The following is a 14,475-nucleotide window of genomic DNA, read 5'->3' as shown; positions in this document are numbered from 1 at the left end:
TATATATATACATATGTACAAAATGAGTTTTTAACCGTCATTTTAATTCTCTTAACTCCGTTTGTGATTTCATTATAAGTTTTTATCTTTTACGTCTATGTATGCAATTTTTGTTGCAGCACATTTGCAAATTTACTTAAAAATTTTCCGTGAAAAATGTTCTTTCCATGCATATATATTTAGATATACTCACATACATACATACATAATATGTTAGTACTTGTAAAAGGTACGATAATTTTATAATGAAAATCACAGCATATTTTCAAGGTAAAAGAAAATCATAAATTTTTTTTTTTCTTCTTTTGTTTTTTTTTTAAGATTTATTTGTGAACTAGGATGATCTGGCGCGTAAAAAATCCACGATACTAAACTTTTAGTGCACCTATTACTTTTCATATAGAATTGTATCGTAAACAAGAGTAAAGGGGGGGGCAAAAAAAAATTAGTTATACATAAATTTTTTTTTTAACTTTATTATGCCGTTTATTCTTGGATTTTATTTGCGTTTCTTGTTTTTTATTGTTTTTAACCTGTTTTCGCAACAAAACTTTTTTTTTTTTGTTACAGAGCAAGACCAAAAAAAAAAAGCGTTGTTTCTTTCGGTGCTTCTACTTCTTTCAGTACAAAAAAAAAAATTTTTTTTTTTTATAGTAGCGCATTTTAATTTTTTCTATATTTGCTTTGAATTTTGTTATTTTTGTGCGTTCTTTTTGCATGGTTGTAACAAAGTTGTCTTGATTTTTGTTACTGATTTGAAAATTTTTTCTGTTTTTTGTTTTTTTTATTTTCCTGTTTGTTTCGCGTTGTTTTCTCTTTGTAATCTTTTTGTTTTTTTTTTGTGCAAATCACTTTAATATCTCGTAAGATGACTTGTTTTTTTCTTGTTTTGTGTTGTTTTTTGTTATTAAAAGAACAGGTGTTTCACGAAAAAATTTTTAGACAGAAGTTGAATAACAGCAAAAATAAAAGAAAAAGACAGGTAATGTGTTTATATTTAAAAATTTATTTTTAAATTGCAAAGCAAATGCAACAAGCTGTTATATACATTCATACATGAGTACAACAGGCAGTTATACAATATATGTATATATGTATATATATATGCATATAGATGAAATGACGATTAAAGTTAAAAGAAAAGGGAGTGAATTAGAGATGAATAAAGTAAAAAAAATAAGTAAAAATAAACAAAAAATCAAGTAAAATTAAAAGCAATCATAGAAAAAAAGGATTTAAAAGAAAAACTTGATTTCAAACTGGATTTTTAGATTTAAAAAAAAAAAAAGAAAATTTAAAATATTTTTGATAAGAAATTACAACTTAAAACACAAAAAAAAACCAGAAAAACAAACGTTGCGTTGCTAATTCGCGAACACAAATTTTATTTATAGAAAAAAAAGTACATCCAGTTAAAACTTCTTATATATATATACATACATACATTATATACACATATATATAAATTATTAAAAAATTAATGAATGAAAATCAAAGTTAAAATAGAAAATAAGAAGATGAAAACATGCAAGAAAAAAAAAACATCAAATTTTTTTTTTCTTATTTTCTGTTTTCTTATTTTCTATTTCGCTTAAGATTAATTTATGTAGATGAAAACGGAAATTAGTTTTTAATATAGAGAAAAAGACAAAAATTATAAAACAAGCAATGTGGTATAGAGAAAGAATGAACTTTAATGGCATGGCAATTAAAACACAAAACTGAACTGAATGAAAAACAAAAAACCCAAAGCATAAGGAGAGAGTATTTTTTTTTTTTATTTTTATCGCGTATGACAGGAAATAGAGAATAAAAATTAAGTGAAGATGAAATAGAAAAGTAAGAAAATGAAAATTATTATCTGATTGCAAACCTAGTCAAGCAAGAAAAATATTTATCAATCATAAATTAAGTCGGAACCAAAAGAAAAACACACAAAAACAAGAAAACAAAAAAAAAACAGGAATCGAATGAAAAAACCGAATAAATGTAATTTTATTACATTTTAAATTATAATAATAATTGTTAATTAATTACAATCTACAGATTTCGTTAAAAGTATATATGTATGTATACATATATATTTAATTTTTATTGGATTTAGAAAATTATAGTTTAATTTGTCAACTATTTCCGATTGCACAGTGATGCAAAAAAAAAAATTTTTTTTTATATGATTTCATTTTAAAGATATCGCTATGCTCTCTCTCTCTCTCTCTCTATTATATATATGTATATATATATATATTAGTTCGGTTTAGGTACTTAATTTAGTAGATAATAGATAATAGTGGATATTTTAATTACAATATTTTTTATACAATTTAAAATTTTAATTCTGAACTTATTAAATTTTCTATTCTAAAATTTAATTCTAAAATCAAAAAAAAATAACGGAAATGTTTGACTTTTTTGCAGATAAAATTAAATCCTAAAATCTAACCTAATTTTATATATTTTACATTTCTAACAAAAAAGCAAAAATTTTGATCCAGTTGAAACCATATTGTGGGTTCAACTGGATTATGTTTTAATTTAAAGACGACAACCAGCACGTTGACTATAAGACGTTGATCTACTGAGAGCCACTGAAGATACTCTAAAATAAAATTGACAATTATATAACGATTAACACGAGGAACTATTGAACAAAAACAAAATCGATGAACAATATTCAAAATAAAAATTAAAAACTACGGTAGGCTCGTCATCTACCTGGTAAACTCAATGACGTCAGAAACTAGTTTATGATTATTTACCGTGATCATGCGCTACCCCTATGCTCCTCCTAGTAGCGAAGTAGTATAAAAAAAAAAATCAAAATGATCACGGTTTTATCACGGTGTTTGTATATTTTATTGCATATCCCATGAAAAATCTTAAACTAATTTCCGAAAAAAAAAAATAAATTTTTTTTTTTGCAATTTTTTTTACTAATATATTGAAGATAATTTTCGAATTCTAGCTTATTATCTAAAATTACACCTAGATAATCAATTTTTTTAAAACGTTGATATTTTTGTTTATCAAATTTTATTTCAACTTCATCATACTATAAAATACTATAAAAGTAAAATTTGTGCATAGCTTTATTTCATATGTATATGAAATTTAAAAGTGAATTAGTCTAAATTTTAGGTTAATTTATTTTAGAATTTCCATAAATAAAATTAAAGAAAAATTTGATTAAAATTTAACAATTTTTCATAAAAAATCGAAATTATTTTTAGATGCAGCTTCAAAATATTTTAAATTAAATCTGCCAATAACGAAACGATCTAAGGCAACAGAATAAGTCAACCAATGTATTTATTTATTTATACTTCTGTGAAATTTATAAAACATTATTATTAAAGTTATTAAACTATCTTGATTCGATTATAAAAAAATAATTTTATTTCACACAATGTCACAACTATTAAAAATTAAATTTTACAATTACTTAAATTCGAATTGATAGTTTAATTATAATATTCTATTCTTATTAACACCAATTTTAGACTAAATCATATCTTAAAATCTAACAGTATTTATAGTAATTAAAATTAAGTTCATTTCCGGCCTCGTGCAAAATTATAGACGTTTCGTCAGCATTTTTGATGGGAACGATAATTTCGTAATTTCTTCATGTTTAAACATGTTCGATTGCAGACGCTGTGTCAGCAATTTTCATGTGAACAGAAATTAGTATCGTACTGAAGATGTAATTTGATACCACTTGAATATGTAACTAAAGACGGTGATAACTCCTCCCCCTTCAAAGATCTGCGTCCCGTAGATCAAGCTGGAATTTTGGTGCTTCTATGACTGAAATTTGCGGAATCTCTATAGTAGGAACCACTGTTGGAGTGCGTTTTCTCACAACCTTGCTGATGTTTTTCTTGATGACCCAAATGATGATGACTGCAATGATGACGAGTCCTATAGTAATATCGGATGCTATAGAGAGTTGGCTCCTTGGTATTAGCTTCTGAAGTTGTTTTGTGTTGCTGATATGAAGATCGTGAATGTAGTCGAGGCTTAGCTTGATATCTCCTTCTTTTAAATTTTCTTGAAGAACAGGTGGTAAAACTTGCGACGTGGTGGCAGATTCGCTTGTAAATTTCTGACCTTTTATGTGAACGGTTTCGTTGGTATGCTGTATCATAAAGCTTCCAGTTAAGTGTTTGCTCGTGTTGCCACTTGTTAGCTCCCCATTGAAATTATTGAGAAAGATGATATTTTCACTTATGGTTTCTATGATTTCTTCCTTATTGTATTGAAGGCTGCAACTGGCGTTTATTCCCTTTAGCAGTTGATACATACAGTGTCCTTCGTCCAGTTTTCGAATTTTACTTCTTTCGCATATGGTGATGTTTCTTAAATGTTCCTCCTCCGTTTTTCCATATATGATAACGTCGTCGATGTATACGTAGCAGCTTTTGCCTATCTGATCCTTTAGAACATCATCTATCATGCGTTGGAAAATTGAAGGCGCATTCCTCAGCCCGAATGGTAGTCTTAGGAATTCGTACTTTCCATTCATTGTTGAAAAAGCCGTCTTGGGAATGTCCTTTTTGTGCATCATGATTTGGTGGAATCCGGATGTCAGATCTAATGTTGTAAAGAATTTGGCCTGGCCTAGGCTTGCTAGTGTGCTTGTAATATCCGGTATAGGATATGTGTCTGGTACCGTTACTGCGTTAAGTCGTTTAAAGTCGATAACCATTCTATACTTCTTCACACCTGATGAGTCGGGTTTCTTGGCTACTACCCAGATCGGTGAGTTGTAAGGGCTTTTCGAAGGGCGGATAATTCCATCCTCTAGCAGCTTTTTGATTTGTTCCTCTACTTCCTTCCTCATATTGGCTGGGTATGGATATGACTTGGTGTATATGGGATCATCAGTAGTAGTTTTAATTTCTGCTTTCACTTGTGTGTCTATTATTTCCCTGTCGTTTATTGGGCCAAATATTTTCTCGTATTTCCTTATTATTCCCATAATTTTTTCTTGGATTGCCTTCGGTAAATGGTCTGCCCCGATTTCGATGGTGTTGACTTGAGCTGATGCCTTTGCCTTTAACGGAATTTTTATATCTGGCTTGATCCTTAAGGTGTTGTTCTTTCTGTCTATAATGGCTTCGAGCTTCTTAAGCGTGTCGTCTCCAATTATACCATCAAAGGTCTTCAATCCTGGCAAAACAAAAAATTCAATGAAGGTGTTGTTTCCCAGACTCTGAAAAAATCTTCCTCCGATCTTCTTGGTGATTGTTATATCTCCTCCAGCTGAACGTATCTTGAATGGTTTTGTTGTTGGTTTGGCATTTGTCGCGATCTCTTCTCTTACAAAATTTTTATTAGCTCCTGTGTCGACTAGAAATTTTAGGAGCTGGTTGTTTTTTGTCTTGAATTCTAAGTAAGGAACGCTTGAAAGGCGTCCGTCATAAAATTTACTTCTTGAACCTCATCATCTGCATATGCTGGTTCTTCGTCATATTCGCTGCATTCTTCTGGGTGGTCATCTACGTCGTCTTCAAGTGTTTCCATATTGAATAGCCTTTGGTGCTTATTGCTAGGCATGTTGCCTACTGATGGTGGCCTCTTGTATATTCCCCTGTAGTTGTCTGGCCGGTTCATATAATTAACCTGACGTGTTTGTATGGATCGGTCAACGTCCATCTTCTCTAACGGTTTTGGCGGTCTAGGTGGAGGTTGCGATTCTCTCTGATGTTGAATGTTGTAAGCCAAGTTCCGTTGTTCCACTGTTAATGGCTGTTCTGGTTGATACGACCTTGGGTTCCCAGCACTTGGTTGTTGTCGTTTCATGGACATTTTGTTGAATGGTACAGTGATTCTGTTGTTATCATTCCTGTTGTGTATAGCGAAGTTTCGGCAACTATAGTTCTGGAGCTCTAGACACGTTGAATATGCTTCTGGCAGAGTTGACGGTTTCTGAAGCATCAAGTACCTGGACAATTCCCCATTGAGCCCTCGGATAAATACGTCCAGTGCTCTGTTTCTTTGTGATTCTATCAGTACGTCTATAGTTTCTTTTGTATAATTCTCGGTCTTGATCTTATTGATTATGAGGGAGAATTGATGGTTGACTCTGGCGTAGAATTCATCTATGGTTGATCTTCCCTGTGTCAGTGTGCTCATTTGGTGCTCCAATGTGCGTATGTCCCGTTTGTCGGCATAATGCAGGGACAAACACTGCTTGATTGCGGCCCATTCTTCGTCGAACAGGTTGTACGATATTAGAGCTGCATCTGCTCTACCTCTAATTTTTCCTCTAATAGCTTGTAATATTGCTCTGTATATGGGTTTGTTTCTGACAACTTCGTAATCTCGTAGAATTGATTCTACGCTGTGCACCCATGATACATACTGCACTGCATCGCCATCAAAGGTTTGTAAATCTTTGACACAGTCCGGAAGTCTCGATATTTGTTTCAGGTCGTCTTCACTTTTCGGTGCTGCCAAATTTGTTACCTGCGGTTGTGGTGTATTGAACTGAGCCTCTAGTTTTGCTAGGCGAATTTCAAACCGTTTGCTTTGTTCAATTTGAGCATTGATGGCTCCATTTAATTTTTTGAGCTCTTCCATTATTTGTTCCATTTTTAACTTTTTATTAAGGTAATTTCACTAATTAAATTATTCTATTACGCGGTTTTAAACTTTTAAATTATATTTTTCTTTCAAATTTTGTCGATTAATTTCAAATTTTTTGTTAAATTTAAGTTTTTAGTTGGTTAATCTTATTAATTTTTCACTGGTTTTATTTAAATTTCTGATTACTTTTGTTTTATTTTTTAATTAAATATTTCTTGGTAATATAAAATTTAATTGGTTAATCTTATTAATTTTTTACTGGTTTCATTTAAATTTTTAATTACTTTTGTTTTATTTTTGGTATTAAATATTTATTGGTTAAATTTTAATTTTTCAATTTATTATCGGTTAATTGATTAATTTTTCAAATTTTCAATTTAATTTTCATTTATCACTTCAATTTTTTTAAATCTTAATTTTTTTAAAATTAACGAAGCTTCTATATTTTTAAAGCTTATTCAGTGAGATGCAGTTAGTTTCCCTCAGTTAAGTTTTTAAGATTAAGTGTAATGAAAAACTACTTACAGGAAAAAAACGTAATTCATCTGTTTGAGTCTTGGTGAGTAATGCGAATAGCGGTTGAGTTGTGTTTGTCCTTTTTAGACGTGAACTTTTATTCTCGTAAACGTCCTACTGCGGCACAATCTTCAACACTTTTTTGTAAGTACGGTTTGCTTCAGTTCCTTTTTCTTTTTATTTCACTTCGGATTTCCACAATACGCGCACTATAGTTGGGTACACTTTTATCGCGATATGCTTATTTTTCTTCTTTTCTTTTAAAATTTAACGAAGAGTTTTGCGATTTCACGATTCAAGTCACGTTGGGCGCCAGTTATTAAACTATCTTGATTCGATTATAAAAAAATAATTTTATTTCACACAATGTCACAACTATTAAAAATTAAATTTTACAATTACTTAAATTCGAATTGATAGTTTAATTATCATATTCTATTCTTATTAACACCAATTTTAGACTAAATCATATCTTAAAATCTAACAGTATTTATAGTAATTAAAATTAAGTTCATTTCCGGCCTCGTGCAAAATTATAGACGTTTCGTCAGCATTTTTGATGGGAACGATAATTTCGTAATTTCTTCATGTTTAAACATGTTCGATTGCAGACGCTGTGTCAGCAATTTTCATGTGAACAGAAATTAGTATCGTACTGAAGATGTAATTTGATACCACTTGAATATGTAACTAAAGACGGTGATAACTTTAATAATGCTGGTTGATTCTAGTTAAACAAAAATTTTTATAAATTATAAATTATGTGGCAGAACAGTAGGCAGTAGTACAATTTCATTGTAATTTGAAAATGTTAGTCCAAGAATTAATTTTTTTTTCCAGAAATTAATAGGCTATTGTACATTATTATCAGTACTTTATTAATTTATTTATATTTCTAATTCAATTTAATAATTTTTCTGAAATATATTCTTATACATATTATGTAAACACACATTCAATTCTTCCCTTCCATCCTTCTCTTACAACTTTAAATAAATAAGTGTTCTTTAATTTGAAAAATTACTGAATATGTGAAAATTATTATATATATACGAGTACATACCTAAATACAGGAAAATTTACAATTTATCTTAAATGTATTTAACATATTATGACACATAATTGAACATGATGTAATTTTAGAAGTTCTTTTTATTTCTAATTTCAACTACAATACACGTATAATAGTTGACTTTAAATTTTGGAAAAATGAAGTCAATAAACTATTTTCTTAAAAATTTATTTTATATAAATTCATAAATTTTCAATTTTATATTCATAAAAATTGCTTATATTTGGTATAAAACAAGTAAATTACAAGGAATATTCACATATGTATCAAATTCTTATATATTATATAAGGATGATTTATGACAAAAATTTTTTGCAAATTCAAATAATATACATACTTGATTTAAATGAGAGCAATATATATATATATAAAATTAGATATAATTAAAACATAAAAATCGAATTTAATAAATTCAAATTAAAAAAGAAAATCATTTAAAATATTATTGTATAATAAATATCAATAAAAATTCATTATACTGTTATACGCATACATACAAGATATACAAATCAATGAAAATTAAGAAGAATTTATGTTCACCAATATTATTCAACAATATAACAATGAATCCAATTATTATTATTATTATCTAAATGACGCCAAATTTCAGACTATTAAAAATGTATACAATTTATATACATAATAATATAACAAAAAGAACACAGTTTCGAAAAATTTATTTTGAATACTATATTCAATTTTCTCTAATTTCTATTTATATTCTTTATTTTATGCCTCTTTTTCAATTTATTTAAAATTTTATATAACAGTATAAAATAACTATATACAATATAACAGTTATATACTATTATAATTTTCTATCAATTAATATCCTCTTAATAAACCTTTTTATATATTTGTAGTAAAACACAAAAAAAAGAAAAAAGAATATAAAAAAAAAGAAAACAAATGCTTTTTAATAAAATAATCCTCCTTCAAAATTGAATTTGAAATTTTCGCAAAAAATTCGCAAAGGAACACAACACAAAAAAAAAACACTCTTTTTTATTTAATATACCAATAAAAGTCTTCTTTAAATTAAACAGAATTACCATCATAAATTAAATGCCTCCTTCTTAAAAAAGCAAAAAAAAAATAATAATCAGCAACCAAAATCATAAGAATAACACAAGAAACAGCATAAAACAATCCAAACCTTATGGAATAGAAAGGAAAGAAAAAACAAAATGAAAAATAATCAAAATCAAAAATCCTTTTACGTATTTAAATATATTAGTAAAATGATAAAATAGACTCTCTTAATATTATAAATGAAATTAAATGTATTTTCTACAGCTCCTCTATTGTTCTTACTCAATATGATCAAAAAAAAAAAAGAAGAAAAACAAAAACAAACGAATAAAAATGAAAAACCCAGCAAAATATAATAAAAAACCAAAAATCAAGAAAACTGAAAAAACAAAAAAAAAAAAAATAACCCAAATGAATAAAGAAAATGAAAATTAAATTTTCTCTCTTAAGTTAAATGGACCTCAAAAACCATTTTGAAAAACTTCAAAATTTTCAATTGACGTAAATTGAAATCAATATACCAACTACACTTTATTATATATACTAAATTTTTATATTTATACTCCATATATACATATACATATATACATATATATATCGACTTCTTTTATCACTATTACTCTACACTATATTCTGAACCCTCTTTATATATACTATTAATATTTCATTTACTATATTTACTAACTTTCATATATATTAAATTGATTATATAACATTATATAATGTAATATTAAATCTATGGGAATGAATAGACAGTGTACAACTAGATATACATAATATGTACATCCTTTTCAATATTATAACTCTTTCATATATATATATATATATATATATATATACATATATATACTATATAGTTATGATTGAGCACAAAACTATCATCAAATTGAAATATGTTTGTACATTATGTTAGTATTTAAGGATACATATACTGTATATTATACGATATATATGATATAATTTTCAAGTATATATACATATAAGGGATATATATAAGAAATACGTGTTTCGTAAGGGAAAAAAAAATATATATTTTAGAGAATTGAGTTTAAATGTTGTTATACACACAGCATATATATATTAATATTAACTTCCCTTTTATGAAGAGTATGTAAAATTATTGTTTGTAATAATGTAATTATATTTAAATTTTATATATTTACGTTCATCTAATAAGTACGTAATGTGTGTGTATGTGTGATATATATATATAAATGTAGGTCAAAATCAAATAAAAAGTTTTTAAATTGTTTAAGTATAATTTGTTCAAAAAAAAAATAAAAAAAAAGAGGAAGGAATATTCCTTCTGAAGTAAAGAAACCTTCCATTATATTATTATTATTATAGTAAGTGTATAAAAGTTAACATGCATTTACAAATCAAAATATTATATACGCATAATAAAATATACAGGACATTATTATGTAAATATATATTTTAAAATATTTATGTGTATATATACAGTGGAAATTATTTAATTCGGATCCCTCTTATAATATTGACGAAATAAGTACGTAAATTACAGATATGTAGATTTAAGGATGGCAATTTTTATGGATGTTAAGCGAATTAAAATCCATTCTATTTAAAGAATATTTCAAATTACAAAGAGAAATTGAGCAATTTCATTTTTTTTTTTTTGTGTTATATTTGAATTTCAAAATTTTCATTGCTCTTTCAAATTGGAATTGAGATTAATTTTCACAAACATTTCAAATTGACAAAATTTATAGATTTTATTCTTTCGTAAATATACCCTAGTTTTACTGCATGTTATACGAGTATTACGATATTCGCATTTATAATCGAATTAGAAGTGCCGATATCAGAAAACAACTTACCACATAGCACAAGGATATCGTCCCCCTCGATATTCACCAAAATGGTGGCGATAGGAATCAATCCCAAGTAAATACTGTTTAGAACAGGAAGTAATCTTACAGTAATTATAATAAAATTCATCGTACAAAAAAAAAAAATTGTTTCTAAAATATTCAATCTTCTCAACAACTACAAGAAATGAATAATCAAGTATATTTCAAATTTCAGGTATATTAATTCCATATAGATAAATTCGAATTATTTTGTTAAAACTCTCCTAAATTTTTTATTTGTACGTTTAAAATTTCTGAACTTCAAATTGAATTTAGAACATTATAATTGATTCAATTTATTGAAGTTCGACTGTATAAATACATACAAATATTTTTTATGTACACATATGCATAGATGTATTTGAAATAAAGTATAGAATACGAGTATAAACGATATAGTTTTTTCTCGCACTGTTTTTTTTTTCTTTGTGTTTTTCTATTAAAATTGTAGAATCAGCAAAAAGAACCTGATTTCCTAACTATATACGAAATTTTATTTTATTTTCATTTCTCGTTTATTTTTCAATTTCTATTTCTTTTCTTATATAGCAGAATTCCTTAAAAGCGTCTATACTGTAGAATTTCATTTTAGGCATCAGAAACATTATCATTGTATAATCAATATCCTTAAATATAATAATGATGAAAGCAAGAGAGAGAAAAAAAAAAAACCCTTTTCATTTGGTTGGCTATATTATTTTGTGTTTTTGCTTTTTTTTCGGTTTTTGATTTGAAAAATTTGTGCCATTGAATTAAAGCGTATGTAGTTGTCATTATTTGTGGCTATAAGACGTATAAGATTTTTCGTTTTTTCGCCCCATGTTGACAAAATGTAATGTAAATATGGATGATAATAGTAATGATAATGATATTGATGATGATGATAATGATTTTTAGTGATTGAGAAAAGATTTCATTTTCGTTTATATTTTAAATTTGTTGTTTTTTTTTCTGCATTTTTATTATTTTTGTTTTTTTTTTGCGTTTTCATTTCCTAACTTTTTTTGTGAATCCTTATTCACATTCCACTTCATACACATTTCCACATAATATTATCCTTATATTTTTTTTTTATTTTCAATATTTTTAATAAGTTGGCTGCTCTCAATTTTGTTTTCTTTCCCATTCTTATATTTTTTTTTTATCTCATTCTATATTAATCTATACGCTATTCCATTCTTTCGCTTCAATTTTTGCAGCAAAAAAAAAAAAAAACAAAAGACTCTTACTCATAAAAGTGACCTTGTTCTTTTTTTGTTTTTGTTGTTTTTCAGAAAAAGTAGTTGAAATGCTGTCTGCGACAAATATGATAATTTATTGGGAAATTCTTTTCAATTTTAGCCTTTGTTTTTTTTTCCTTTCCTCCTTTAATTTTTCTTTTAGTTTTATTTTCAGCTTTTCTTTATCATTTTTTTTTTTGTGAGTTTTCTCACAATATATGGCTTTTCAATAGTTTTTTTTTTCATTATTACAATAGACATACATATTTAACATACGTACACATATTATGTAGGTTTTTCTATGTAAGAAAAATATCCTTGAAGAAAAATGAAAACTATATTTTGTCTTTTTTTTTTTTGTTCATTTTTATTCTTATTTTATTTCTTGCTTTTGAATTCAATTCCTGGATGAGATATCAAAAGTTATGAGCATATTTTGCTTTATGCATATTATGTATACAAACAAAAAGTAAAGAAAAAGAAGAAGATGGGCGAAATTTAGATTTTTGCAAAAAAGAATTGGAAAAAAAATGAAAACTAAATAAAATTGATTATTCAATTTTTTATTTTGATTTTCTGATTTTGATATTTATAGTTTTCGTTGTTAAATTTTGTAATAAAACAGCAAAACAAAAAAAATTCTAAGACAGTTTAACAGATTCAGGCGGATATCATCAATATTAGTTTTAAAGCACTTATCATTTTAAGCTTTCTTTTTTAAATTTTAAAGAAAGTTTTTATTTTATTTAAAACATAATATGCAAATCAATATTAAATGTAAAGACTTAGAGTAATTGTTGAATTATATTGCTTAAATTTAAGTATAGGATTGGGTTTTCATTTAAAATTGATTGCTTACAATTTTTTTTTATTGAAAATATTAAAAATATTTTCAGAAATCTTTAAAAAATTAATTTAAATTTTAAAAAGAAAATAATTTTTCCTGTACCACAGTTGCAAAATGCATTTTTACACCAATATTTTCTAATATAATTTTTTGTACGCCTGCGTATATGCAATTTTTAATATTTTACATATTTGCAATTTATTGAAATATTCTACTTTAAATAACTTCTACTTGTAAAATATAATTAAATACGAGTAAAATCCAAAAACGTCCAAAAGTAAAAAATGGCATTGTATTTGATTTTTTTGTTGTACCATATTGTTTTTACATGATTCAGCACACTAAATTTTAACATGAATTTTTCCATCATAGACTATTTGTTTTATATAAAGATAATGGATCTAGCATGTGGAATATGTACAAATTACTACACTACTCGAAATCCCGGTTGAAAGGGTTAAAGATAATTTAATCTAATAATTAATTAAATTGTTATTAAATATAATTTAATTCTTATTCTTGTGGTAAATTTGAATTATAAGGAGCTCATATTTGAAGAGACATAATGAATTAAGAATGTTAAATTGATAGGCTTAGTATAACAGTAATTTTCAAATAAAAGAATAACAAAGATGAATTTTTGATTTATGTTTAATTTCTATGTTTCTCATATCATATAAGAATAATATGAATTACTTAGATTTAAATTAAATATTTTGTTTTAACTTTATCAATTCATAGTATTGAATTTAATAATTTAGTATGTTGTAATTAAAATATTTATATTTGTATAGTTATATATATATATAATATAATGTAATCCGCTAGAAAAATGAAAATAAGCATGTATGTACAGAGTATACGTATAACAGTTCTTATATGAGGTAGTAGAAATGGGTGAAATGAGACTCATAAACTTTTTAGACAGTCAAGTATAAGGAGAACGAAAAATTTTTCCTTTTTTAATAACATATCTAATAAAACGAACTTTCTGGTGTCATAAAAACACAAAATACCGTCATTTTTATTTTTCTATTTCTTTCCATATTCTTTTTCTCTTTTTTTTTTTCCTTGATTCTTGTAAATCACACTTCAATTATTAATTTTTTGTTTTTGTTTTCTTAAATTTCTTCTTGCACTTTTATATTATAATATACTTGAGATTTTATTCTTCTTATTATTGTTTTTTTTTTTTAGTAGTTTAATAAATCTTGTGATTGCCGCAATGAAGTTGTTTATGAAAGTTGGTTTTTTTTTCTTCCATTTTTCATATAATATTCGTATAATACTTTTAAAAATATATTTATATAAATGTATATACAC

At 26.1% G+C, this 14,475-nt stretch overlaps 1 protein-coding gene across 1 annotated transcript; it reads right to left on the bottom strand.

Annotated features, from left to right (window-relative positions):
• Positions 1-3,779: 3,779 nt before the first annotated feature.
• LOC129606635 (uncharacterized) lies at positions 3,780-14,174 on the bottom strand. Its single transcript, XM_055517049.1, has 4 exons — positions 14,141-14,174; positions 5,434-6,578; positions 4,515-5,368; positions 3,780-4,035 (listed from the first exon to the last, which is right to left on the bottom strand). Exons 1-4 carry the CDS (start codon positions 14,172-14,174, stop codon positions 3,780-3,782), a joined length of 2,289 nt encoding a protein of 762 aa, XP_055373024.1.
• Positions 14,175-14,475: the final 301 nt, after the last annotated feature.

Source organism: Condylostylus longicornis, unplaced genomic scaffold (assembly GCF_029603195.1).
Source record: "Condylostylus longicornis isolate FDR11 unplaced genomic scaffold, ASM2960319v2 ptg000020l, whole genome shotgun sequence".
NCBI lineage: Eukaryota > Metazoa > Arthropoda > Insecta > Diptera > Dolichopodidae > Condylostylus > Condylostylus longicornis.
This window is presented reverse-complemented; position numbering and strand designations above follow the sequence as displayed.